This window comes from Temnothorax curvispinosus, unplaced genomic scaffold (assembly GCF_003070985.1).
Source record: "Temnothorax curvispinosus isolate PA1 unplaced genomic scaffold, ASM307098v1 QBEX01005936.1, whole genome shotgun sequence".
In the NCBI taxonomy this organism is placed as follows: domain Eukaryota; kingdom Metazoa; phylum Arthropoda; class Insecta; order Hymenoptera; family Formicidae; genus Temnothorax; species Temnothorax curvispinosus.
This window is the reverse complement of record NW_020215716.1, coordinates 111169-137915: the sequence shown is the minus strand read 5'-3', so window position 1 is coordinate 137915 and position 26747 is coordinate 111169. Positions and strand designations below refer to the sequence as shown.

At 34.4% G+C, this 26747-nt stretch overlaps 4 protein-coding genes and 1 long non-coding RNA gene across 11 annotated transcripts; 2 read left to right on the top strand and 3 right to left on the bottom strand.

Moving 5' to 3' along the window:
• Positions 1-18: 18 nt before the first annotated feature.
• Positions 19-10853, bottom strand: LOC112455258 (GMP synthase [glutamine-hydrolyzing]). 4 transcript variants are annotated; one of them, XM_025017065.1, is made up of 11 exons: positions 10744-10853; positions 6084-6276; positions 4397-4619; positions 2825-3085; positions 2513-2725; positions 2085-2382; positions 1474-1951; positions 1142-1383; positions 879-1049; positions 368-799; positions 19-264 (listed from the first exon to the last, which is right to left on the bottom strand). In XM_025017065.1, exons 4-11 carry the CDS (start codon positions 3037-3039, stop codon positions 163-165), a joined length of 2151 nt encoding a protein of 716 aa, XP_024872833.1. In that variant the 5' UTR covers positions 3040-3085; positions 4397-4619; positions 6084-6276; positions 10744-10853; the 3' UTR covers positions 19-162. The 4 variants fall into 4 exon arrangements, with proteins under 4 accessions (XP_024872833.1, XP_024872831.1, XP_024872830.1 ...); XM_025017063.1 differs by lacking the exon at positions 10744-10853 and adding an exon at positions 7548-7637 and having other exon boundaries at positions 6084-6272; XM_025017062.1 differs by lacking the exon at positions 10744-10853 and adding an exon at positions 7548-7634.
• LOC112455262 (ejaculatory bulb-specific protein 3-like) lies at positions 6381-7490 on the top strand. Its single transcript, XM_025017068.1, has 2 exons — positions 6381-6638; positions 7108-7490. The coding sequence occupies exons 1-2, from the start codon at positions 6443-6445 to the stop codon at positions 7278-7280; spliced, it is 369 nt and encodes a 122-aa protein (XP_024872836.1). The 5' UTR covers positions 6381-6442; the 3' UTR covers positions 7281-7490.
• Positions 7853-21754, top strand: LOC112455263. Its single transcript, XM_025017069.1, has 12 exons — positions 7853-7943; positions 9746-9961; positions 10762-11369; positions 12709-12964; positions 17704-18100; positions 18331-18553; positions 18865-19063; positions 19097-19154; positions 20124-20266; positions 20670-20978; positions 21071-21273; positions 21489-21754. Exons 2-12 carry the CDS (start codon positions 9760-9762, stop codon positions 21672-21674), a joined length of 2784 nt encoding a protein of 927 aa, XP_024872837.1. The 5' UTR covers positions 7853-7943; positions 9746-9759; the 3' UTR covers positions 21675-21754.
• LOC112455264 lies at positions 15709-16355 on the bottom strand. The gene is made up of 2 exons (XR_003040845.1): positions 16206-16355; positions 15709-16052 (listed from the first exon to the last, which is right to left on the bottom strand). It is a non-coding gene; the product is annotated as an uncharacterized LOC112455264 (long non-coding RNA).
• On the bottom strand, positions 17779-26729 carry LOC112455257 (GPI inositol-deacylase). 4 transcript variants are annotated; one of them, XR_003040843.1, is made up of 13 exons: positions 26588-26729; positions 26188-26368; positions 25565-25718; positions 25354-25458; positions 25159-25262; positions 24656-25099; positions 24255-24502; positions 23760-24185; positions 23307-23693; positions 22808-23185; positions 22522-22598; positions 18040-18266; positions 17779-17871 (listed from the first exon to the last, which is right to left on the bottom strand). XR_003040843.1 is itself a non-coding variant. In XM_025017061.1 (11 exons), the coding sequence occupies exons 1-11, from the start codon at positions 26620-26622 to the stop codon at positions 22328-22330; spliced, it is 2733 nt and encodes a 910-aa protein (XP_024872829.1). In that variant the 5' UTR covers positions 26623-26729; the 3' UTR covers positions 21854-22327. The 4 variants fall into 4 exon arrangements, 1 of the variants encoding a protein (XP_024872829.1); XR_003040842.1 differs by lacking the exon at positions 17779-17871 and adding an exon at positions 19340-19608 and having other exon boundaries at positions 18181-18266; XR_003040841.1 differs by lacking the exons at positions 17779-17871; positions 18040-18266 and adding exons at positions 19023-19136; positions 19340-19608.
• Positions 26730-26747: the final 18 nt, after the last annotated feature.

Sequence of the window (26747 nt, the reverse complement as noted above, 5' to 3'; positions counted from 1 at the left end):
TAAATTAGTAAGAAGTCATCAACCTCGAATTCGTGTATTTCTTTCGTAATATTTATATATATATTTATATATTTATATACTTTTTAAATATATTTTTTCGCTTTGTAATCGTTACGCGCGCAGGGATGGTGAAAAAATAGAAAGGAGCCAGATGAGCGTTTACTACTCCCATTCGGTTGTTCCCGGTGGTTTAGACGTTAGGTCATATAAAACGCGTGAGATTCCGGGCACCGTGGATATTTCAGTTACCATCTTTTTCACCACCTATGACACATTGAAATAAATTATACAATTATTCTCATGTTAAACAGTTGAGTACATACGTGTGTGTGTGTATATATAGACATGAAAAGCTATATGAACTTACATGTATTGGCAAATCTTTGCCAGGAATGGCGGGGATGCCAGTCATGAAATCGTTAGTGCAAAACGGCCTAAGAACAACGGAACGTTGACATGATAACGTTCGACATGCTGTGTCGCGGTCAAAGTGTATCGGTATTAGAACAACGGGCATCTGGCTAATGGCTCCCATACAGCCGTTAGAAGCCAACACCTGATTAGCTAAGTGGTCCGCCTGTCGTAAAGTCGCTATCACATTCGAGGTGAGATACGTAGGCGTGATATCCTGGATTGGATGATGAAGCTGCGGCCCAAAAATGTAGCACACACGGTTCACATTGTGACACACGCGTGGAATTAGTTTTGCAAGAAACAACATGTCCTCCCATTCCACACCTTCGGATACAGTCTCCTCGCACGACAAACCTACTACGTAGCTATAACTTCTTCGATCACCCTATAGAGACCAAAAAGATGTTTTAACATCTGGCAAAAATTAGAAATTGAATACTTCGATATTGATGATTTTCAAATACCTGAACCCCAACGCTACGAATAGGCAAGAGAGTTGCCGCGATATGACGATGACTCGAAACTCTACGAAGTTGCTGACGCTCGGCTTCGTTTGTCGCGCCTTCCACGCGATTTAACAACGCGTGTTTCTTCTGAAGCATCTGCTCATACTCGGCCATTATTTTTACTATGACCTGGAAAGTACAAATTACAATTCACGTCAACGGTCTGTTGAAGAAACAATTGTATCAATATTTCAGTACTTTTTATTTTGCATCTGTAATACCTGTGTTTCGGAGAAATCTTTCTCTATATAAGGCTCATCCGCGCAAAGGATTCGTACTGCAAGTCCAGGTCCTGGGAATGGGTGACGCGCAACGAGCGCCGCCGGCAATCCGAGATCACATCCCAACTGTCTTACCTCGTCCTTATGGAAATCTTTCAACGGTTCGACTACATATCCTTGCGCTCGTAGTACTCGCACAAGTTCGCTGTCGTTATGGTGCGTCTTTATGGCATCCGCTTTACCTGAATAGATAAAAAAAAAAAAAAAGATTCGCATTTTTTGCGACACGAGGACGTAGGAATTCATTGAGAATTCTAGAAATAGAAATTTACCACTGACTAAGGCGCTTGCACTTTCTATTAAATCAGGCCTGAGAGTGCCTTGTCCAAGAAAAATGTCCTCTGGCTTCAATCCCATTTCTGCCATCGCTTCATTCGCGACTCTTACAAAAACATCGCCTATAATCTTTCGTTTCTCCTCTGGATTTGTAGTCTCACATAACATCTTGGTTAACCTGGTTCTCGGGCTACTCGCTGTACCGCACATCCCTTTATTATTCGTAACATTAGCGTTCATTACAGGCGCGACATTGTCCAATGGGACAGTCGTCGTTCCCTGCATGAAATAGCGAGCAGCGTTCACTACTCTTAACGTAACACACAATTGGGCTAGACTTTGTTCCACGAATTGCGTTTCTCCTTTACGCATGAAGCCGTTATTAATATGTAGGGCTATAACTTGCTCCTTACTTAAAGCTTTTTGTAATAAAGCTGCGCACACTGTCGAGTCCACACCACCGCTCACTAATAACTGTAACAAAAAAAATCAGATAAATTTAAATGGCATCTCTCTTGTTACATGTTTAAGATAAAAATTATTGCATATTTAATATTATTTCAAAAGCTTAACTTATATATCTTGAATTAGAGTATTAATTACGTACCAAAACCTTTTTGTCGCCTACAGTATTTCTGATGTACTGGATACACTGTGCCTCCCGATCGCGGAGCGTATAATTACCCGTAAGGCCAGCGATACCAAATAAAAAGTTATGTAACATCGATTTTCCGTTAGGCGTTAAATCCACTTCCGGGTGAAACTGCACACCGTACAAATTCATCTTATCGCTCGCTATACCTGCTATAAAGCTTGACGATCTGGCAGTAGTACGAAAGCAGTCAGCCACCCTGTCTATGCTATCGCCATGGCTTAATAGTACCATTTGCTCCTTGTCCAAGCCCCTAATAAACAATATATCACTTATTACATCATGTTAAACAATGTTTTTCACGAGATTCTTATAGTTCAGACAAATAAGCATTATTTAATTTAATCATTTAACACTTTATAACATGATTGAAATTTACATACTTAAATAACAGGCACTTGGTATCAACTTCAATGGGAAACTGGCCATCTTCTCGACTCTCCCTTCGAGTTACACTACCGCCGAATTCCTTATTCATCATCTGCATCCCGTAACAAATACCTAATACAGGAATTCCTATTCGAAAGATATCGGCATCGTATCTAGGTGCATCTTCCGCATATACTGAACTAGGACCACCAGAAATTATAATAGCCCTGAAAAGATAATCAAATTAATAATCCATATTTGTACAATATTGCATGCGTGCAAAATTGTGATAACTAGTTAATTGATATTAAACACGTATGTCTTACTTGTATCCTTTCTCCTGAAGAGTAAATGCAGGTGTATCGAGTGCCAGAATTTCACTATGAACATTTAATTCACGAATCTTCCGGTCTATTACTTTCCCATATTGAGCACCTGCATCTAAAATAGCTACTCTCTCGTCAACAATGTCCATGGCTACTTCATCGGCACCATTATTTCTCTCAGCGCGAAACAGCAACCCATCGGCACTTTTTTCCATTTCAATTTACGTTTGTTAATGTTAATATGTTACTATATTACTAAATCTGCAATGATTTGGAAAGAGAATAACAGCATTGCATACCAAAGAATGGCTATAAATTATAATAAAATTATAATTTAACATTTTATTATGGGACAAAAAGATATGATAAATCTATGTATTATTCAATTTTACTTCCAAGAAATACAATCCTCATACTGATTAATTATATTAAATATATAACAGGCTAGTTTTCTTTATTCATTCTTTAATCATTACACTAGTAGTCTTTATGATTATGTAACTAAACTTGCTCAATATTGTTTTCGCTTAGTATCTCAGAGATGTTGATAATAAAGTCCAAGTACGTTAATGTTGAAAAAAATGAGCAACAAAACTAAACGAGATAATTAAATTGGTATATATATATATATATCCTAGCATAGATTCTAGATACAAGCAAAAGTTGTTTCATATGTATTTTAAACTGTATTCCGTAATTCTCTTTAATTGCTATTAATTATAATCAATACTTGATTATAGTAAAGGCTTTGCGCTTAAAACATGAGCAAAGAAAAAATATTGGTAACTTTTTTATATTGAAGCATATTATAATTTCTCAATAATCTTTCAATATTTTTTATATCAGCAAATAGACTTTTTTTAACTATCTTAAGAGATTAATTATATTTTCTAAAACCAATTTTTTTGTAAGTGTTAATATTTATTGCATATATATATATATATATATATATATATATATATATATGCATATACATATATGAATTAGACACATATTTTTTGCATGTGTGTTAATAGAATAAATCAAATGCATGCATAATAAAATAAAAATTTTGATGCAACAGAGGAGCTCGAGTTCAAGTGAAATTGAAAAATTGTACAAGTATAATTATACTTAATTGCAATTACGACTTTACGAATATTCGTGCACTAAAAATTTCTCATTCCAGATTGTATTTTACATAACAAATATCGATTTCGAAGGATACTTTTTGATACCCATACTTTCTTGTTAATTATACAAAAAGTGACAAAAGGTGCAGGTGATAAGAACGTTAGTACCTCACATGTTAAATGGATATCTGGACGTGAGCTACTATACGTATACAGTTGTCGTTCGCCAGCTGGACGATTCGCTCGACACACCCTATACACGTGCCCGCGGGATTGACGGAACCGCGATCACGAATTTCGGCGGCGCCCCGCGTAGCCGCCAGTTGGTTATTTAACGAAAAACAAATCTCACCGGGCGTACCGCGAGGTGCGCCTCGGCGGTACGTTCGCGCGGCGAATCCGCAGACTATAGGTTATCTCGAGCGTCGCCGTCCGTTCGGGAGACTGTCGTTCGGCTTACCGGATCGTTCAACGAGAGGAACGGGAGGCACCGCTCACGAGGATCGCCGAATAAAGTAAAACTAATCGCAGAAGAACAGAATGGACAGACATCAGACGAGGCGGCCATTCGATCGCCACAATGCAGCGCGATCGTTGACTGCTGCTTTCAAGTAGCGGTCGCGCGGGCGCGCCAACCCTCGCGCCGCGAAATCCCCAGAACCGCCGCGTGAGGCCACGAATTCCTGTAATATTAATTACATATAAATGTCATGTATAATTAATATATATTATCAAATTTATCATATATTATATATAATAATAGGAAGTATTACACATTTTTGTTATATATTATTTATATTACAATCAAATCGCACCTTAGGCCTGAACGCGATGGTTTCGTTATGTATGTACATACATGTATTAACATATATATATATATATATATATATATATATATATATATGTGTGTGTGTGTGTGTGTGTGCATATGTATATAAATGAATAATCGGAATCTCTTTCCTTCTCTTCTTCTTTGGACACAACTACATTTAGCGCCAAATGCGGCGAGAGTAGGGTATTTGGTTGCAAGTCACCAATGTGGTTTGGAATGCTCACTTCACGCGTATATACAGCAAAATATCAACGGTGAAATACTACCTCGTGAATCGTGGGCATCGATGATAGGACGAAGATATTTTTCTCTTTTGCTTACATAAATATCTGGATAATTTAATTATAAGATTTACACTAAAAGTAAAATGAATTTCAGTGAAGAAAAGTATAAATGGGGATCATAATTTTGCGATTCATTCCTTGATAAATAAGAGTTTGATTGCGATTTTTTGCGCTGAGATGTAATTTGAAAAATTCAAAAATTTTAATAAATGTTGAAAAATCAATTTCAAACTTAATGAGGAGTTTGATAGGTCGTTTTATAAAACTACTCGAGATAATGATGGTAATAATAATTACATGCAGTCCCCTAACGAAAGACAACCCGTTATACTGATCATTATGTACGACAGATTTATATTATAGTAATTAGTTTCGTTAGGACACACACACATATAGTTGTATCATAATCTGATCTACGTACATTTTATATTTAATCATAATTAATTTATATAATAAACATTAGTTGTAAAATAAGTTAACACACATTGAGATTACGATGTATGAAATAGGAATTTATAAATTTCTATTTTTATGATCCTTTTTATAAGACGTAATAATTTAATATAATGTAAAATATATTAATTCTGGCAAAATTTTCTGAAAAGTTCACAGTTCCGTTAAGATATTAAAGAATTAAAGTAAAAAAAAATTGACTCATATTTCTAAAAATTCTCTTCCTACAGTTTTAACATTATTAAAAATTTTTAGTTAGATGGGTAAATTAATGCCATTAGCAGAATTTCCGTTGATTGGTTACATTGTTTTCATTAATGAGCATCGCATATTATTTGTTCCTATTTGGCCTATCATAGATCATATCTCAAAACTTGACATAGCTGAACAATCAGTAATTTTCTGGTTACTAATTAGTAATTACATCGTTCGTTAAATAAAACCGCTTGTGACTCGGACAATAATTATGTAAAAAATACGCGCGGCATTATTCCCGAATACTGATTCAGCGCAAGAGCGAAAGGTACGATTACGAGTGGCATTATACGTGAGTCATCGGGGTAAAATGTATACAGTACTTGCGTGGCTTAAAACCGACAATTTTAATTGCTGCTTGTTAAGGATTCTCGGTTTCCGAGAGATGGCTAAATCAACATCGGATTCGCAAGCCGCCCCTCTAATGATCATCTTACGCGAGGGAAATAGTCGAACGCTCTTGTCTCGCGTTACAAACTCACTAATTAATTCCTTCCTTCTGTCCATCCTGTCTACCTGAAACATATGTGATTACAATCGATCCGACGTGTAACGACTATTTGCATAGTATTTACGTAAGGAACGGTTCGCCAAGGGTAAGTGCAAGCTATAAAAGATGTATCTAGCCGAATAAAATATTCAGTTTTGCACGGCACGAAATCCTAACAACACCGATAAAATTATGGGTAGATCGAATCTTTGCTTGTTGGCCATTCTGGCTATTTTAGCAGCCGTCACTGCCGAGGAGATGTACTCGGACATGTTCGATCACATCGATCCTGACCATATCTTGCCGAACGACGAGCTTCGAAATCAATATTACAATTGCTTCATGGACACTGGCCCGTGCGTGACAGAAGATCAGAAATTCTTCAAACGTATGATATTTCATTTCATATAAATTTGGATTTTATAAACGACAGATATGATTTTTATTTAATATTAAAAGTAGAAGTGCTATTAATGCTCTAACTCTAATGATATTATAACGTGGACAAAAATATTATTTTCTTAATCTGTAAACAATATAGAAAAATATATTTTCTAAGATAGAAAAATAGGATATTTATTGTCTAAAAATATAAAACATATAATAAAGGATATTATTAAGTTTAAGACGAGTACATCACCTCCATTTCAGATATTTGATTAATCTTTTCACATATGAAAATATTTTTAAATATATTTTTTATCAAAGCATATACTAAATAGAAAAAATTTGAAATAGACATTAATATTATCGTGTTGTAACATAATAATGTTCATGTTAGTAAAAAGTTACAATTCGCACAATTTTCAAACATCAGCTTGCATCAACCAGAATATTAAAAATTTTATATTTTGCAGAGCATGCCGCTGAAGCGTTTGCAACGAAATGCCGAAAATGTACGGAAACGCAAAAGAAGAATGTGGAAAAGATTGTCGTGTGGTACACCGAGAACCGCCCTGGCGAGTGGAACGCCATGGTAGGAAAGCTTTTGGAGGACGCGAAGAAGTTGAACATTACACCCGTTGCCTGATGTTGCCAAATAAATAGCACATTTCGCGCTGTCATGTATACTTAAAATTGTGAAATAACAAATAACGATCTTGCATCCATGTAGTTTTCCAAGATGTAGCTGTAATTGTAATATACGATACGAGCACGTAGACGAGAGCGAGATTTAGCGGTGTTGCATGTACAATTTTAACTGACAATAAAAGCCGTTTCGTGACGGGTTGAACATGTATACCTCTCTCAACGAGTGCATCGGCAATCTGCGATTGTAAATCATGGCGATATTTACCGCGTATCATGTCGAGTGTCTCCGCGGATTTAGCGCATGGAATTGAGGAAAATAGTGACAACAACATGAGTTTTTTGTCACGCGTCTTTATCCTCATTATCGTCATTGGCATCGGTCTTACGCATGCGTCGGAAATGTATTTCACTGCAGAGCGCGGAGGGGTGACACTTGCTTGGTGTTCCAAGCAATCCCAAGCATCGGAGGAATCATTTCTGGTTAGTCGCGAGATAATGCTCAGGGAGGAGACGTCCGTTCCCAATCGTCGACCCATATTATTCTGACTAAAGTGTTTCGCCGCTCCGAATTCGTCATGAACCGTCGGTTACCAGCGGGACGATCGATACGGGTGGTGGAACGGGGTGGCTACGGCCTGCGAGGGTGACTACATCGTGACGTGTATGTCATATCAAGTTTGACGATTCTCTTTCCTGAAACCAACAAAATAATCCTCACGAGGGTATCATGGTGTCGCCGCGTGATAACTGCAGCCAACAATAATCCATCACTGAATATAACTCCATAAAAAATATTCTGACGATATTTCGTGTCAGTCGGCAATCAATTCAACGATTCCGCCGGTGTCAGAATACACATTTACGCTGGTGCGTGAGGGTTTTACACGCGCGTACTCCAGTACTCGTATATACGCCGGTATTCGTTTAAGTTTATCCTGAAACAGCAACGCCTTTTTTTCAATGCGATAATTTTAACGCTGCAGTGCCAGATCAAAGTTCGGCTGGTGCGAAACGCGCTCTCGTTCCGGACAAAAGAATCAGAACGCGACCGAATTTTTTCTCCATTGAGGCATTCTATTAACCGATTTAATGTTTTCCGTCGCGTAACACAGCGTGCGAGCGTGACATAATGTGATACACGACAAATTCTCTTTTTCTGAATAAAAACAATTCACGCGTCGTGAGTACTAATTTCGTACAGTAAATAAAATAATAACATCGTGCCGCATTTGTGTTGAATCATGATGACTGGAAGAGATACTTAACACGGAAAAATATAGATTTGTGCAAAGATAAATACAAAAAGATGCGAATTTACGAGCGAGCAGGTACCTACAAAACAGGTATTTGTGCCATGGTTTGCTACGGATATTTAAAAAAAAAACACGATTTATGGTATTTTTAACAAGACCCTCCTCCTGTTCCGAAGACTTGATCTACTAAAACTAAATAATACGCTTAAAAAAATAAATGGTTTTACTTAAAGTCAATTAACACGGATTTTTTTTGCTTTGTCACGTGCTCGCATCATTTCCTCTCGCATAAATTGAGGAAACCTTGATAGAACATATCGTGTAATGTGTTATAATAAATTGCATCTGATCACCTACAATCGTACGTATTATATATAATGATCTACTTCAATCATTGCTCTTAAGGCTTTGTATCGCGAAATGAGCTCGTTTAGATGTGACGAACAATTTTATTTGACGTGCGTCATGCAAGACTTGCGTTCGATTTTCAAAAATGTATTTTATACTTTGTCATTGTTCGAACCAATAAGGAAAAAAAATTTTCACATTTTCTAGTAAATAATGTATGTATGAATTTCTCTCGCTCTTTTCTTGTTATTTTGTAAGAGACAATTTATGAATTACGCGATTAAATAATTTAGACGAATGCGAACATTTAGTAAGTAAACTTTCGATTGCTTACGAAACACTCGCGGGGAGTTATCAGGTCGGTCTAACTTTAAAATCATTTCGGAAGCGATAAAGTTGCTAAAGGACATTTTGTGGTTTTTAGAGAAATCCGGTTATAACAATTAAAGACGTTGGATCGTTGGATAAAGTAATTTTGCTCTACTGTATTTGTAATTCATGCATATTTAGCATATCTCTTTTGAAGTCATCTGGTTAAAATCATGATTGTTTTTGGTACGCGATATCAAAAATAAACTTTTCCACCATCCTCTTTCTGGCTACCATCTCTCGTGAATAACGCTCACTCGCAAATATATCATCTGATTTCACAACAATAGCGTATATTTATGAAACCAATTTTGAAATCTCATTGCCTCTAACATATTTTTACGCGCGTAATTTTTATATAAAAGTTTCAAATAGAAATTTTAATATAATAAAATAAAACGCACCTGCCTCAAGGGATAATGAGAATAATGTTCAAATATATCCATAAACGACAACGTATTTGTAACATTTTATCCTGACTAATTTTATCTAGTATAGTGTAATCCAATGAGAAAATCGATAAAGATGAAGAAGAGATTATTGTGGTGCGGTTTCGCTTTCGCCGTCGTGCTTCTCATCCTCATGATCTCGACTGAGAGCAACATCATCCAAAGGATACCGTTTCTCGACGTGACAACAGTCAATGATATCAGATGTTACGATGAAGTTTCGACTACAAAAGGCGTTCATGATTTCGATTTGGAAACAAGTACGAAATTTAAATTACTACCAATCTTTATACACACATTAAGAGTTTGAGAAAGTAAGTCCTTTATAAAAAAATGACATATAATTTTTATATAACACATGACCTTTAAAAAAAAAAATCATAGTTGCAAAAAATATCAAATGTATATCTTTAAATCAAATATGTCAAGTTTATATAGTTTTATCACCTATCAGTTTATCCCATCTGTTTAATTTTGCGTAATTTGACAAGCACAATATTAAATATCAGATTTTATTCCTCTTATATAAATTTATAATCGTTTCTTAGTTTCTTTTCTGCATTTTAATGCCTCAGGTTGCAGAAAACATTCTGCATTAGCGCTGAACGATTCAATGTAATAACATTCTAACCGGCTTTTTTAAAAACTTGAGAGAAGATATTAATATATATTACATTAAAATTTCATAGAAAAAAAACAAATTATTTTATTATTTTTATTAACTAATCTCTTCCAAAAAAATGAGAAAACTGAATGTGGATCTACTTAAAAATCTTTTTCCGAGATATTTTAATAATTTTTTAGTACGAGCCTTTTCGAGATATGTACAATAATTTCATTATCTTTTATCTTTATTGAGCACAATGTAAAAAATTTGTACAATTAATCTTAACGTTCTAATTTGACGTTTAGTTTGTGTACAGTCTGATAACTTGACTTGAGATAGCGAGTACCACAATGGATATTGCGATTGAAAATCGCAAGTTAATATATCTTAAATATATTATGATATATCAATATATCTGTAGTAAAAATCACTTACATCCACCTTATGCTTTAGGTGTCGACAAGCCAACGCCAGGTAGAAACATCTTCTTCCACGAGACTTCCTGTTTCGGTGAGGAAGGCCTCATATTAAACGCTCGACAAGCCTGTGCTGTTGAATCGGCGGCGCGGATGAATCCGTCAATGACCGTATACCTGCTATTCGTGAGCAAATCGGAGTTTTCGAACAGTACGCGCGAGATCGTCAGGCATCTCTTCAATTATCCCAACGTCAGGATCCGTCATATCGATCCGCAGAGATACGTGAAGGACACACCCTTGGATGCGTGGTACACCAGCGGTGTCCTGAGGAAAAGCCACTGGCCGGTCAGTCACATGTCCGACATGCTGCGCTACTTGACCCTTTGGAAGTACGGCGGTATTTACCTTGATCTGGACGTAGTAGTCACTAGCTCGCTGGAGAATCTGACAAATTTTGCCGGCGCCGAGGACTGGGACGACGTCGCCGCTGGCGTCATGGGTTTTGACATGTCGAAGTTGGGTCGACGCGTGGCCGACGCTTGCGTGCGCGATCTCAAAAAGAATTTTCGTGGCGATGTCTGGGGTAACAACGGGCCCGGAGTCATCACGAGGACATTGCAAAAACTTTGCGCGACGGTGTATGTGAGTATTGGATATCGAGAAAAGATTGGGAACTGCAATAACAGGAATTTACGTCTGAAAGATTCAGAACAAAACATTAATATCATTATTTACACATTATTTACAATCACTTTAAATAGTAGAATAACATATATACATTTTATTTTTAAATTTATAAAACTTTGCAAAACGGCGTCAAACGTCCAAGAATTATCTCGAGAAAATTAAAATTAAATTGGAAATTTTTATATTTTTAATATTTAAAAAAGAAACTAAAAATATCTATTTTGATAAATATCAATAACTTGGACAAATGATTTTATTATAAAAATTGTGAATAATTATAACAAACGGCTTTACATATTATCTATAGATAAGTGAACAATTATTTAAGAATGATGAGACTGGATTTAATCATCTGTTGGGCAAATGTGATAGCGATGATAAACTGGTAGAATAAATGTGAATACGTCATTTCATGGCGTTAAGAATTATAGCTGTACCTAATTCTTGCTTAAATAAGCGAGGTCTATTATTACGTGCACAAAGTAAAGAACAAAGTATATTCGTGGCGAGTAAGAGACACACTCCGTTTAATTGAATTTATTTTGTCCAACGGATATGGTCCATTACTCTCTCAACACAGAATTAAATACGCGGATAATCCAAAACGAATCAAATACGTTAAAAAAAATTCATTCTTGCTTGATAATTCTCGTCAATTTACGTGCGAAGAATTAACAAAGAATATGCATTATTATTTTAAGTATTATAAATAAACAACGTGATTCGTTTTTGTATGTGCAGTCTTTTATGTTTTATACGCATAAAATGCATCCAGAATCTCGGAATTCTCGTTACGATACTATATCTAACGCAAACAGCAGATTACAAACACAGACGTTTAACAGATAACGGATAATAGTGTTATAAATAATAATTTATAGTACTATATTCTTTGTTTTATGCTTGAAGTGCGCGATTTTTTATTTGCATGATTTAATCAGGTACATTCGTGGGCGTATCTTATATGTTAATAATTGGTACTAATTGTAAATAGTTGTTGTTACTTCTTTCTTTCTCTCCCTACCTTTTTATTGTACTTTTATTAATTATATAATCATTATTTCATTATTCTATTGATTAATCTAATTTTTTAAAATTAGTATTAAATCTTTTTTTTTATTAATACTAAGCTGTTTTATAAATTAATGTTAGGTTTTGTGTAAAGAGTATAACAGTTTTACTTATAGTTATGTAGTCTTTTCATAAAAAAAAATAGAAAAATAAAATAAAATAAATAAAAATTGTAAGAATAAGGATACTTGAATAAGCTAAAAAAGTATTTTATATTTTGTAGGCGCGTGACATGACGACTAATCGTTGCCACGGCTTCACAGTATATCCGCCTTCGGTTTTTTATCCGATTCATTATAAAAAATGGAAGAAGTATTTTGAGACGAAAGATAGCAACGCGACATTGAAGACATTGAACAAGGCGAAGGCGATTCACGTGTGGAACAAGTTGAGTAAAGCCGAAAAAGTGCGAGTGAAGAGCAACGTACCGTACGCCGTTATCGCACGGAATTATTGTCCCTATGTTTTCAATAACTGCGGCACAATATTTTGAATCCAAGCATAATTACAAATCGTAGGACAAAAAGTGGATCGTTGTTTGACTGACACAATATTGGATTGGAAACTTTCCACGCGCTACATTCGTAGAATGAGTTTATCTAATATAATCAAAAGAACGATGTCATTCGTTATGTCAGATAAAGTGTCAGTTAAAATGCATTTAATGAGATAAAGGCTGATTTAGAAAAGTATTCATTTTTCATCCTTTTTTTTCTATATATATATATATATATATATATATATATATATATATATATATATATATATAATGTCTAATGGAGACGAACGCCATTTTAAATATTAACATGAATTACCGCGGTTACTAAATATTAAAAATAAATCGCTACCCTGTACGATGTAATGCAACTGTAACTCATAATCTCGTATGTTTAAGTTACAATGAAGATGAGGTGATCTCGATGCAAGTCAGATGTTAATGCTTACCATATTGATCGTTTGTACAGTTCGAAGTAATAGATCCTTTTCTCCTGTTATGGAGGCAGAGAAGTCTATTTTTACAGAGAGGCTTATAAAGAGGCTCGTCAAGTATTTTTTCCACTTGAATAAGAGCGAAACAATTTTGTCCATTTCTTGTATGTCATACAAAATTTCTTAAAATAAAATACATAAAATTACTTTACGTTTAATAAATTTTGAAAAATCATCAGGATGTGGTTTATATATTTACTGAATAACATCACGAATGTACATTTACATAACTCAATTTTACATATCCGAGATTAATATCTGTTCTATATTAAATATACAGATTGTTCTAGTCTACTTGGCGTAACAGCATATCAATTTTCAAATTAAAGTTTTTAAAATAAAATCAACTATATAATATAAAAAGAGGCTGTTTAGCAATGCGTAACATTTATGTACCATTGTTGTCCGTATCTGTTGTAATACAATAAAAGAATCGCGGTGCATACCGAACGACAGTTACATACGTATAAAACGGATCTATCAGTACAAACTATTAAAAACAACCAATTGTTACTAGTATTATTACAATCAAAGAGTTCAGCATATAGCAATAATTAATTCCATTTTTTTAAGAATTTGAGAGCCTTAATTAAAATTACCTTTTATAAGCCCAAGGTTAATTCTTCAAGTTCTTAAAAAAGTGGACTAACAATAAGTCATCATTGTGAATTGAATCTTTTGATTGTATTATATTAGAGATATTATAAATATTAATGTTATTGTTATTAATAACAATAATTTGCTGTACATAAACAGGCAGTTTAAATACCAGACTATCGTAACTTCACTGAAATTTATTCTTTTTGCAAATAATTTTGCGAATCGTGAACGATAATGTCGTTAGATCTTGTTTTAGCTTTCCATTGATAAAACCTCAATACAAACGTTACGATAGTTGATATTATGGCTGTGCAATTTTTAGTTTATGACCGAAAATAATGACAACAAAGAATGTATTGTATGAATGTATGTATCGCATTTATCGAATAATAATAATCTGTAGTTTCTTTTATCTGCACAAAGGCAGACATAAATCTGTAATATATGTAAATGAATACATATTCTTTCTTCAGTTTTTTATGTATTTATCTTTATTACGCGTTTGATTTTGGTAGCGATCAAATAAATATTTTTTTGTCTTTATTTAATAATTTTGTATAGCAATAAGTTCCTATTCAACAATAATGTTCTTGATAGAAACGTAGAAAAATTATGATATTAACGTATAAATTCGTTAATAAACTCGTTATAAATCTATTGATTATACCTCTAGATTATGCGTGTATAATATGTCAAACAAGTTCAAGTACTTAGAAGCCAAAAGAGGCCTGAAATTGGAAAATGTAATTTAGTCCTTTGTACTATTTTACATATATTGTAAAGCTATAAAATCACAAGCAAAAGTATAAAATTAATAAGTAAATCACACATTTATCTATCCATTTTTCTATAAATAATTATTTAACAAAAATGCACTATCTGGAAGTGTTCGCGTATATGTTTTTATGGAATACAATGGAATTCTATAAATTGTATAAAGATACTTCTGAGTGCAAAGACTTTAGATTAAATTTTATAAATTTTGTATTTCCAATATATGATACAAAATATAATAGGTATATATGTTTTATAATATTTAAAATGCGATACGTGACTCTATTTCTACTTACAAGAACTTGTAGACTTTCGGGAAAAGTTGAAGATGTATTTTATGTATAAATATATATGTACAATATATATATATATATATAAGTGAGAAATATACAAAGAAATCGTTCACTTGCTTAAAATAGGCAGATTGTAATTGACTTATTTTATTCTTTCAAAGATGTTAGATGTGGTCAAAAGCGGTAAAATTGTCAAGATACACGAGAATATATATAAATTATATGTTGTACGATTATTAATAAAATATATATAAAAATTCTTGTTCTTTATATTTCATATTATGATAACATTTACCAAATTCTTTTTTATTAGTGTTTTTTCTTGTAATAATAAACGAATATTTGAAATATTAAAAAAAAAGTTCTATAAAGATCCCTTCACGTCCGGCTAATTCGCCAATTGGTGGACGCAAACCTCGTGCACTTGCTAAGTGATACGCTTTTGCGAAGATTATTAATACCAATGACTTGCTGCAAGATCTATATATAACACATAGTAAACTATAGATAAAGCTGCGTGCAGCAGTTACGAAGGCCGAACTTCAGTTATACGAATGAGAATAAAATCTGTGCAAAAGTTTTATTTGTCTCTGTGAAGTTTCACTGTCAAATACAAAAAATTATAGTCATATTTCTTGTTAAATGTTCTTCGTGCACTTTCTATATCTATGAATTTACAGTATTTTTTCAATTTTATAGATAATCGTATCAATTGATTTTTGTTTTGAAGTCGTTCTATATGCGTTCTATTTCGCCCTTGAAAAATTAATTACTCTACGTGACTCATCGTCAACGTGACTTGGATAATTGATTCTTCATAGCAGAAACACGGTTAAACGATTTCGCAACTCTTTCTCGAATATATTTTGGTTTCATGCACGGGTAACTAATCGTTGTATCTAATCCATTTCTAACAATTTTAGAGAAAATAATTTCTATTAGTATTAAATAATATTAATTTAATCTACACAAATTACATTGCTAAACGTTTGCAAGTCGATAAATCGACACATTTTCCTTATTTAAATAAAATATATAAAAAGTCCTTGCAATAAAACCATACCTGAATTCACTTCCGTATCGCTCGAGAGCATTAGACATATTTGGTGGATGTTATAGGGACATCAGTAACAGTCGAGTAGCTGAGAGCTATTTGCCGCACGCTCGTCATAGAAGATTATGTAACAATAGTATCATAATACAGTTATTAATTACTCCGACATTCTATACGTTTCGATAAAAAGATATCCGACAAGAAATTGATCTTTAACGTAAACAAACAGAAATATCAGATAGAATTACATGGATTGTGTAAACATTCACAGGTTTGTTGCAAAAAATTATCAAAGTTATCTGCAGTTATGAGGACACAACGGGCGTTTTTCATATTCTGCTCCCTCCTCGGATTAACGATTATTATCTGGATTTTTTGGAGAGAATTATCGATGATACTAATTACCGTCAGCTCGGCCAATCACGTTTACTGCTACTGGAGCGGATCCAGTGGTATCATGGAACTCGGACAAGGAGAATGGGGTTAGTTACAAGATTTTATTTTTTATCTCTCGAGTATCCCAAAGAATAGAGCGAAAATTTAATTCTATTAAAGTATCATATATTTTCTCCTGCGAGATCTTTGAATAAAATTAAAAAAGAATTTTATATTTAATTAAAACTAAGAAAGGCAGATTATTTTATAATTTTACCAAGACAAACTATCGATAATAAAAAGACATATAAAGTAGAAAACTAAAAAATAATTTTTTTTCCAAAATGACGCTTTTAAGAAATATAGACTAAATATTTAAAGAGATTAAATAATTAATCAATTATTCCCTTTTTAGTATTTGAAAAATTTATCATAGAAATCAAGAGTAAAAGTTGATGTTATCGCAAACGATTTAGCGGCTAGACAGATATGCGAGCCACTTACAAGTTGAGCTAAGATACGATTATCAAATATGATTATCAGATATCAAATATATATCTGATATACTCTGAAAATATTTAAAATTTTATCTCTGATAAACTATGTGTATCTCGTTATAGATGATTAATAATATTTCAATATTATCAGCTGCAGTGGTTCGCCTACTTTTCAAGTGGGCTATTTTTAAGTAACACGTTGAAATTTCTATTTTTATCTCGTAAACATGTTTACGAAAAAATATTTATACTTTCGTACGATACATTCTTTACAATCATAAGCTATAGGCAACTCGGTGTCCTTAGTCAAGTTATCGATTTTAATATGCAATCACCTAGTTATACTAATTACAGAATACGAGAACAAAAATATGCTGTTACATACTATTCTACGTATCTTAATCGTATTTGTGTAATTTATTTTCTTTTAATATAAAAACAATAAATAGGTACAGTAACAAAGTTTTGCGATATCACAGTTTTCTCTTTTGCTTTTAAATCTCTGTGATCAATTCTCGAGAACCACATGGTTTTTAATTATTTTCTGTTTAAATGCTTTAGTTTAAGAACTCAATCATTTAAATTTGTTTTTCAAGCGTATATTACCCAATTACCTGCTTTCCTCTAATTTGTAGATAAACAAATGCTGATACCAAGCAGATGCATATTTTTCCACGAGACATCGTGTTCATCACCGAATCTCACGCCTCAACAAGCATGCGCCGTGGAATCGGCAGCCAGAAATAATCGCAATTTGAATGTCTTCCTGCTATTCCTCGCGACAGGGCAGTTTTCCGAGAGGTCTAAGAGAATTGTCGACATTTTACAAACCTATGACAACGTGTACATAAGGCGAATACGTTTGTCGACATACATTATCAATACACCGATAGAGGACTGGTTCTGGGCAAACATCCGTAGATTATGGGAGAACTACGATTGGCTGCGCAACGACTTTCATGATTACTTACGGATGTTAACACTGTGGAGATCTGGCGGTGTGTCATTGAATTTGAACAGCATCGTGCTGACGTAAGTTGAGCGAGTATCTCTTATCTTCAAGGCTTCAAAGTTAATTCAACGACGAAGATGAAATTGATACGTTCCTAATAAGTTTCTCGTTGATATCAATGTATCATAAAATCTGTCAGACTCCAAAATATTGCAAGTAGACAAGCATCGGCGTCTATTGAACTTGCTGCAACATGTTAACAAAAGGCAAACATATTTAGGTAAATAAATATAAGAATTCTCGCATTTAGACCGTTGGACGAGCTAACTACTTTTGTGGGCGTGCAAGACAATCGAGATATGGGCGTCGGTGTGTTTGGCGTCGACACGAGCACAAATTTCGGAAGGAGTTTTGCCGACGCCTGTATGGAAGTCATTAAAGATATAAACGAGGACAGCTATCTGCGATACAATATCACGAGAGTCGTAACCGAAGCCGTATGGAAGCTCTGTTATCAGCGAAACGTAAATAGGGTAAACTTTATTTACTTAGCGAACAAGCAACCTCCTTCAGCGTACGTTTCATGACATATACATCTATGTTTCTATCTAAAATTTAAAAGTTTTATATAAAATAAGTTTTAATTTCGAATTCTATGACATAAATTATACAACTTTTTTATTCTTGTGTTGTTGCTCGCTTCGGTTACGTTAATGGAATAATTTAGATTTAACGAACGATTGGGAGCGAAGAGTCGCAGACAGAAGTCGTTTTACATTGAGCATTGACCGCGTTTGTTACATCAGCTCGAAGCTCGAACAAATCTCTTTCTAATGCTTCGCAGCTCTCGCAGGACAAGGAATGTCGACGGTTCACTATCTACCCACCGGAGAAATTTTATCCTGCGTCTTCCGATATGCAGAAGGTTCGTCCGAACGAAACGAGAACGGCAGAAATGCTGAAGCTGAGGATGCCCATAGGGAAGAACGCCATGACGATTCATTATTCGAATAATCCGATCGATTACAATCGAGACGTTGACGGTGACGGTGACAGTGACGATGATGATGCTGAAGCTGACAACACGGCGGCCTACAAAATGGCGGCCAGGCAACACTGCCCGAAGATATACGAATTTGCTGGAGAAAGCTTTTTAAGCTCGCAATATTGGATAACCAATACGTGATACGTAGCACAAAATACGCGCACGTATCGCAAAATTGGGACGCAAATGTATGTGTGTAATTGAATGAAATTAATATTTATTACGCGAGCGATTTTATATTGATTTTGTATTGAGAGTACATTAAAATAATTACCTTTCTATTTTGTATTTTTGCATAATGACGCCCTGGTAACCTGGTGTACATATTTCCGTTTTTCATATAAGCTTTATTTTGACAAAAAACGGGCTGAAGATATACATATTTCCACGCTATCACTTATCACCGCCACCGCCAATAGCTGCAGTATCGACACTATCGACCAATCGACGATACTTTCACCAGTTTGCCGACGTTGAATTCAGATGGTGCCTTGATCGCCATCAATGACGTTTGATGTTTTGTTTTCTTGCCTGCTCGAATTCCTTTAGCACATTCAGAGGTCAGAGGTTAGGTTAGGCTGACTTCGTTCATGATTTATGTCTTAATTAAATCATTAATATTCATACGCAGGCATATAGCATTCATGCTGAATCATCAGTCTCGATGGAATTTATCGCGGCGCATTTCTCAAAAGAAAAAAAACCTGATTTACCGTTTTAATCGAAGGTTTGCCTTGAAGGCAACGAGGACGTTGAGGTTACGTTGCCGCCGAGTCAGCTGAGTGACAACGAGAACTGACGTCAACAGAAACGTAGAGATGAGAAAAATTGCCGATACGCTGCTTACGCACGATCGCGCGACCCGTGATATTCCGATAATATCCGACTCCTGTTATCAGTTCTCGAGTGAGATCGCGCGATGGCCGATATCGTTCGACGATAATTAATTCTCGCGTCTCTCGCGCCAAAACCCGATCTTTCGATCCGATGCGAAGCGCGATATTCCTTCGCGTTTCGAGAACATTGACGGCGCGAAACTCGATCATTCTTTCGCGTAGCACGCGTATCGGACAATTAAGTACGCTAGACGCCGCGATGGCTCAACGAATCTTCAAAGGCCATAACGATCACTATAATGGCATTACGATCGACTCGGTTGAAGAGGCCTGTGACAATAAGATATTCGCACAGCGTCTCAAAGGTAGAAACCTAGAGACGCATCCTTTTCGCACCCTTTTCTCGTATCTTTTTCTCATATTCATACAGATGCGATTAATTACATTTTATACATAATTATTATATACATATACGCATATTGTCGTATTATAAAAGGGATATAATTAGATGTTGTAAAGAAATTTTGAACAATCTTCTCTTTCTCTTCGAGCTCGCTAAACTTTACTTGCTTTTCGAAGCATACATTTATAATAAAACAAAAACCTTTATATGTAGTTAAGTATTGTTTCTCCGTCGAGAGTTTTTAAATTCAATGTTTGTTAAAATGATATTGAAGGAATGAATTTGATACTACAGTAGCATGTATTTTAAGAACATACTAGTTAGAAGGAATAAACACACATATAACTTATAATATATCTTTATAGATTCTTTAGAGCAATGGACAAGGGACAAAAAACGCACTATATGGTTTCGCGTGCACATCCCGCATACCGAGTGGGTCCCGATATTAACAGGGCACGGATTCATCTTCCATCATGCGAAAGAAGAATATGTCATGTTATATCGTTGGTTGCCCACCGACGAGGAATGTAATGTCCCGAAATATGCGCATACATTTTTAGGCGTTGGTGCATTCGTGTTCAACAAGGATACTGGTGAAATACTTGTCATTAAAGAAAGATATGCTTCTACTAAAGCAAGCTGGAAGCTTCCTGGAGGCTACGTAGAGCCAGGTATCTTAATAGAAGCTATTGTGCCTTGTACATTAGTATTACAATGGTACTTTGCACCATTCTACATGTGTATGTATATTTATGATTGTCAGGAGAGAATATTGAAACGGCAGCCAAGAGAGAAGTTCTGGAAGAGACGGGAATTCAGGCAGACTTCAAATGTTTAATATCTTTTAGACACGGACACGATTATTCGTTTGGATGTTCGGACATATACATGATCGCATATCTAACACCTCAGAATTTTGAAATTGACAAATGCAAACGGGAGATATCTGAATGCAAATGGATGAAGGTAGAAGTTGTACCACGAAATTATTTTCTCATATTGCCAAAAATCAAGAATTATATTTATATTTGTACATGATCTTATAACAAAACCTGCAAGCATCATACTTGTTCGATATAACAGTTAAATGTATTACAATACTACTAATGCGTAGCGCATTTGTACCCTGAAGTATACGGAACATAATTGCTTCAATTTACAAATTTTTATTATTTTTCTAGCTAAGCGAATTCATGCAACATCCAGAAGTACATGCAAATAATAAAACTTTAGCAACAAAAACAATAGATTTTCTTCGACATCAAATGGGTATGGTTGTAAATTATGGAATACATCCCCTCACGAAAAAGCAAATATGTGTGTACAGTGTGGAGAATACAGACATCGGAGATACATCTGTAGAATAAACTGTCTGTTTTTAGAAAAAATGATGTGTATATATAGAATGAAATATTAGAGATTTTAATATCAATAATGCGAAAAAATACGCACAAAAAGTTCTTTTGTTACTACCATTACTATAGAAATGAAATATACAAGATAATAATAGATAATAATATAATTAAATAATAATATGAAGAGCTATTAAATAATAATATAAATTATAGATTCAATTTATTGTCTAACAAATTATATTGATCTAAAGTTATATTAATTTGAAGACTTATTTAATACTATATCACATATATCACAATACGTTAATTAAGTTTTTGTTACATAGTTTTATAGTTATTAATATCCTTTGGTTATTTCACAATTATTGTTAACGTGATGTGCTAACAAACTGTCTTAAGGTAAGTTTTATCTTATTTGCATGATTACATCTTGAGTATTTTCATATAAAATAATATACTTATAAACGTCACAGCGTAATGTTCTATCACCGTTCAATTTATAATAATATTAGAAACGTGTGACTAACTTTAAATATGTCGACATGGCCATGAATTCGGATTTTTATACAAAATTAATGATAAACAATAGAAAAAACTGTAAATATATTTCTGCCAATTATTGTAAACAGTAAGCATAATTTCTGTCAATTAGCATTTTAATCAGATTACCCATGAGGAATTATAGAATTTAGTGTAATGAGCGTTACCACTGTGGCAGTAATCGGTGGCATACACCATTGATAAAAGGACGGATGCGGAGCTGCTGTCATGGAAAGAATGACCCAACTCGTGAAACGTAATACGTTGCTTAATAGAAGCGAGCGATATCCCTTATGATCAGGAGAAATCTGTACGATACCTAATGTACTGCATGCAGCTAATATTGTCCAACTTGTCGTAAGAACAGGATCTTCTGTAGAGAGTCTCATATCGTAGCTGTAATGAAAAAGTCCACTTTTGTTAACTAATTTTTATAAAATGTATGACTTTATAACTAAGAATCTTGTTTTCTTATTGCAGTCATATTAAATTATGACGATGATTGACTTTTTTCGCTTTTATTACAATTTAATGTTATTGTAGTGAAAAAACAGAAACCTTAAATCGAGAATTTTAGATTTTTAAGTAGAATTAGAATTTAATACCTGAAATTTTTCGCCCAAACTAAGACAGATGGAATTGCTGGGAGTGCAGCAAAACTACACAGCAAAAACAGAATAAGATGATTATATATCTCTTGACTGATATTTCTATCACTTTCTTCTTCGCTCTTTGTACTCTTCCAACGTTTAAACCAATTGAAATGTTGGAGTGGGGCCATTAATATGCCCTCTAAATAATCTTCGTACATCCTTGTTAATTTCAAGAAATAAAGAAATACCGAGACGAGCATACCAAGAGCGCCACATGTTGTTGGAATTAGAGATAATACGAGAACAGTTGTAATAAATGGCAACTGATTTAAACCGCTCAATAACCAGTCTGACCATGTTATTGAGAACGCTATTGCACGTGCTAAGAACCTACAAAAATACGATTTTCATGAAAATATTTCAATCGTTACTGATCAAATTGACCAATTTTTCAGTATGCATTTAATACAAGAGAATATTTTTATTTGAATATAAATAAAAAAACCTGTACCTGACAGCTATTCCATGTGCGACAGAACCAAGAAATATGACGGAGCAACATACACCAATGGCAGATACACCAATGATACATAAAGCAATGCAGGTTTCGTAAGTAACGTTGAAGAAAAAGGACAACATTATGGTAATGACTATTGTCGGTAGCGTATCTGAACCGTAATGTATCTTTATAGAGACAAAAAGTAGGAGTAAACTCATAATGGCCATGTAAAGCAATGGCCAACGGTCTCGTATTCTACAAGAAACCTTGTCGACGATTCCTCCAGGTTGAATATTAATCATATAAGTGCATTCTGGTTCTAATGTCACTCTTAAACTTGCCGTGTCATTGGGACGTCCGTAGAGTGTCTGCATTTTCATCGTTTTCGGACCATCGTCTCTGCATCGTAATTAAATGTAGAAAGGGCTTATATGAAGCTCGGTTTATTGCGATAAATGCACTTACGTATTCGTGAAGATTTTCGTTTGAGTCGATCCTACATTCGACGACTCTAGTAACTCGACAATAGCGTGATGCTTAAGACAATTCGGCGATTTCAACTCGATTGTTACCGCGTCTATGATGTTGGAAAGTGTTACGTAATATCTCACACTTCCCTTGACGGTTTCAATCAAATTCGGTCCACGAAAGCCAAAGAGATATTTAGGATGTAAGAATCTATTTCTTGTAGATTCGATTCGCGTGTTATAAAAATAGGAATCGAAGCTAATTTTAAGGTATTTCTCCAAATCATCTGGAGTTATTCTCACAATGGCATGCGTAACGTGCGGATATCTTATCTCTTTTAGGTCTAGATCAACAGTCCTTCTCGGTCGATATGATGGATCGGGTAAAAGTCTTGTCTTATTTGTCAAATTCCAACCCCATTCACTGAAAGAACATATTATTGATCAGTAAATAATAATTTCCTTTTGGTAGGAATATGTAATTCAATGTTACCAAATTTGTTTTTGGCCTTGTTTTTTTAATGCTGAGCACACAAACAGCCAATTTTGGTTTTCTAAATTTATTGCATCAATGGTTAAGAAGTCAGATTTGTGAAATAGTTCCACCACAAGATATATAGTAGATTTTTTAACTCCGTTTTTATTATTCCAGACATACTGTTGAGGTATATTCACCCATTCGGCATCGGCTTCGAACTTAATTTTTTCCGTATAATGATACAGTTTCTTGCCCGAAGTATGCTAAAATTGCAATTTTATGCATTAAAATTCATTAATGTTTTAGGAATTTTAGAATTATTAGGAAGTTTAGGATTATTAAATATTTTTTTGTATCAATAAAGAACAATCGAGCAATCATAAACTCTGACTTTGGCATCAACAATAATCACTTACTTGTAAAAAGTGATAGGACAGAGACTTCATCTTCAAATCAGGATTCGATGTAATTTTAGGTGGCTTTTTTGAACGTTCTACGGAATCAAACAACGAACGCACAATTGTAAATACGAGTTGTTTACACCACAGAATACTCAAATGATCTGTCGATTTCCAAACGACTGGTATACTCGTAGAAAGAACATTTATATCAGCTGTACGATCAAAAGTTTGCGCAGCAGGTACAAGTATATCGCGTGGTCCACCTCCAATCGATACTACCTTCACTCCTGCATCCTTAATTTTGTGCAGATGTCTTTCCAATTCATGATAATAATTGGCAAGGACACTATCCAGAACTAAAGAGGGAGTATGAGGGGAAGCCAAGTTTATTATCATACTTGCAAACGAAGCGTTCATATTTGGTGCTAGCAACAGAGCACCTTTCGCTACAATACCACCCTGAAAGAGATGTCAGTTAATTTCAATCATTCTCTATAACATATATCTGCGTTTCTTACCATAGAATGACCAATCAACACAACATTGTCCATCTTGCCCTTGTACAAAGCTAATATTGCCTTTATGCAATGTGATACGTACACGGTTTGTTCCATAAGCACACCTTGCATCAATAAATTACAATGACAATTAATATTATGTGGGTATCGATATATTAATAAATGTATTTTGTAAAATTATTTTTTCATGTGTACCTCCATACAATGCAGAATAATCCTTACTGAACGAAATAGTAAAAAAGTCAAAGTGGAAGGGATACTTTTGGCTTTTTCTTAAACTTACTGAAGCAATAGATCGTACTAAAATGAAAGGAAAAATGTAAATACGTAAATTTAAATATCTGTCTTACAATGATGAAAGTTCATCATTAAATTAATATTAACATATTAATAAAGTGATGTAAACCTTGTTCATGAGATCCAGCATTGCCTGGTATGAAGAGAACCGGTATACCAGAAAAGTGCATTCTTCTTAATTTTTCCGTTTGAAAACCTTCTCCATAGGCATATAATCCAAATCGCGGATATTCATCTTCTAAATCATCTTTCAAAGATATTCTCTAAAATATAATAAATTATTTCAAAATTAGCAAAAAAGTTATACATATATTCAGTATTCCGTTTCAAATATTTCTTTTATATTTGATAAACAAAAATATATATTCAAACAGAATAGATCACTTTTATTTCACCAGTCAAATAATAAACAACAACGGAAATATTAACTGACTCTACTGGTCGTTATAATCACCAAGACAATACGACCACAATTTGGTTTGATTATTGTCAAGATGTTTTCTTAACCAAATAAAAAAATATATATCTTTCTCTTATGCACTTGTGGAAAAAAGGAAGCAAGTATTTTAAGTTGAAAAGAACAAATACTTAGTGCAATGTGGAACAGGCAGATAAGAACTCAAGACTCGAGGTAGAATCCCTACTCTCACATAGCAGGCTATCTCCAATGAAAACCGGAGTAAAAAAGTGAAATGGTAGCAGTCACATACTGCGACTCGCGTGTCCACGTACCACATACTGCGGATACTCGAACATGTACGTCATCTCGCATGTATTCTCCTCAAAATCGGTGACATATCTCGCAACTCCGAGAACGTAGAGCAGAGTGAGCATGATAAAAAACGGCACCAGCGAACCGTAGATCATTATCCGTTTTACGGACATCATTTTGAGTATCTCACCTCTCTCGAACCTTTAAACAGAAGATATTTATTACTTGATACAATTATCATTTGTCTCAATACCGGCTCGATGCCGACATTTGTATCCTTTGAGACCGTTGGACGGCCTACCTAATAGATAACAATTTAGGTAATGTAACGACACTTTACATAGGATAGGGAATACAGGAGCGTGTATGAATTTTCGCTAGAATACGACAGGATATCTGATGAAAGTAAAAATTATATACCAGGCTAGATCCTTATCATTTTCGTCGGCTTTCATTGAGTCTGTAGGTTATAATTTCTTCCGATATTGAGAAAAACGTAAATTCGAATAAAATTTCAACACATGCGCGGAACTTGTTCGTTTTAGGTGCGCCCACTGCGCCCTCGGTGTTTCCGTGTTGA

Coding starts and splice junctions, on each gene's coding strand:
- LOC112455263 (XM_025017069.1), top strand. CDS start 9,760: ATGAGAAAATCGATAAAGATGAAGAAGAGATTATTGTGGTGCGGTTTC. Junction 18,554..18,864: donor ATCAGCGAAACGTAAATAGG/GTAAACTTTATT, acceptor AATGCTTCGCAG/CTCTCGCAGGACAAGGAATG. Junction 21,274..21,488: donor CTGAATGCAAATGGATGAAG/GTAGAAGTTGTA, acceptor TTATTTTTCTAG/CTAAGCGAATTCATGCAACA.
- LOC112455258 (XM_025017065.1), bottom strand. CDS start 3,039: ATGGAAAAAAGTGCCGATGGGTTGCTGTTTCGCGCTGAGAGAAATAAT. Junction 2,726..2,824: donor CTTCAGGAGAAAGGATACAA/GTAAGACATACG, acceptor TTATCTTTTCAG/GGCTATTATAATTTCTGGTG. Junction 1,952..2,084: donor TAGGCGACAAAAAGGTTTTG/GTACGTAATTAA, acceptor TTTTTGTTACAG/TTATTAGTGAGCGGTGGTGT.
- LOC112455262 (XM_025017068.1), top strand. CDS start 6,443: ATGGGTAGATCGAATCTTTGCTTGTTGGCCATTCTGGCTATTTTAGCA. Junction 6,639..7,107: donor AGATCAGAAATTCTTCAAAC/GTATGATATTTC, acceptor TATATTTTGCAG/AGCATGCCGCTGAAGCGTTT.
- LOC112455257 (XM_025017061.1), bottom strand. CDS start 26,622: ATGAAAGCCGACGAAAATGATAAGGATCTAGCCTG. Junction 25,459..25,564: donor TGCTGGATCTCATGAACAAG/GTTTACATCACT, acceptor CTTTCATTTTAG/TACGATCTATTGCTTCAGTA. Junction 23,694..23,759: donor ACGAAAATCTTCACGAATAC/GTAAGTGCATTT, acceptor ATTACGATGCAG/AGACGATGGTCCGAAAACGA.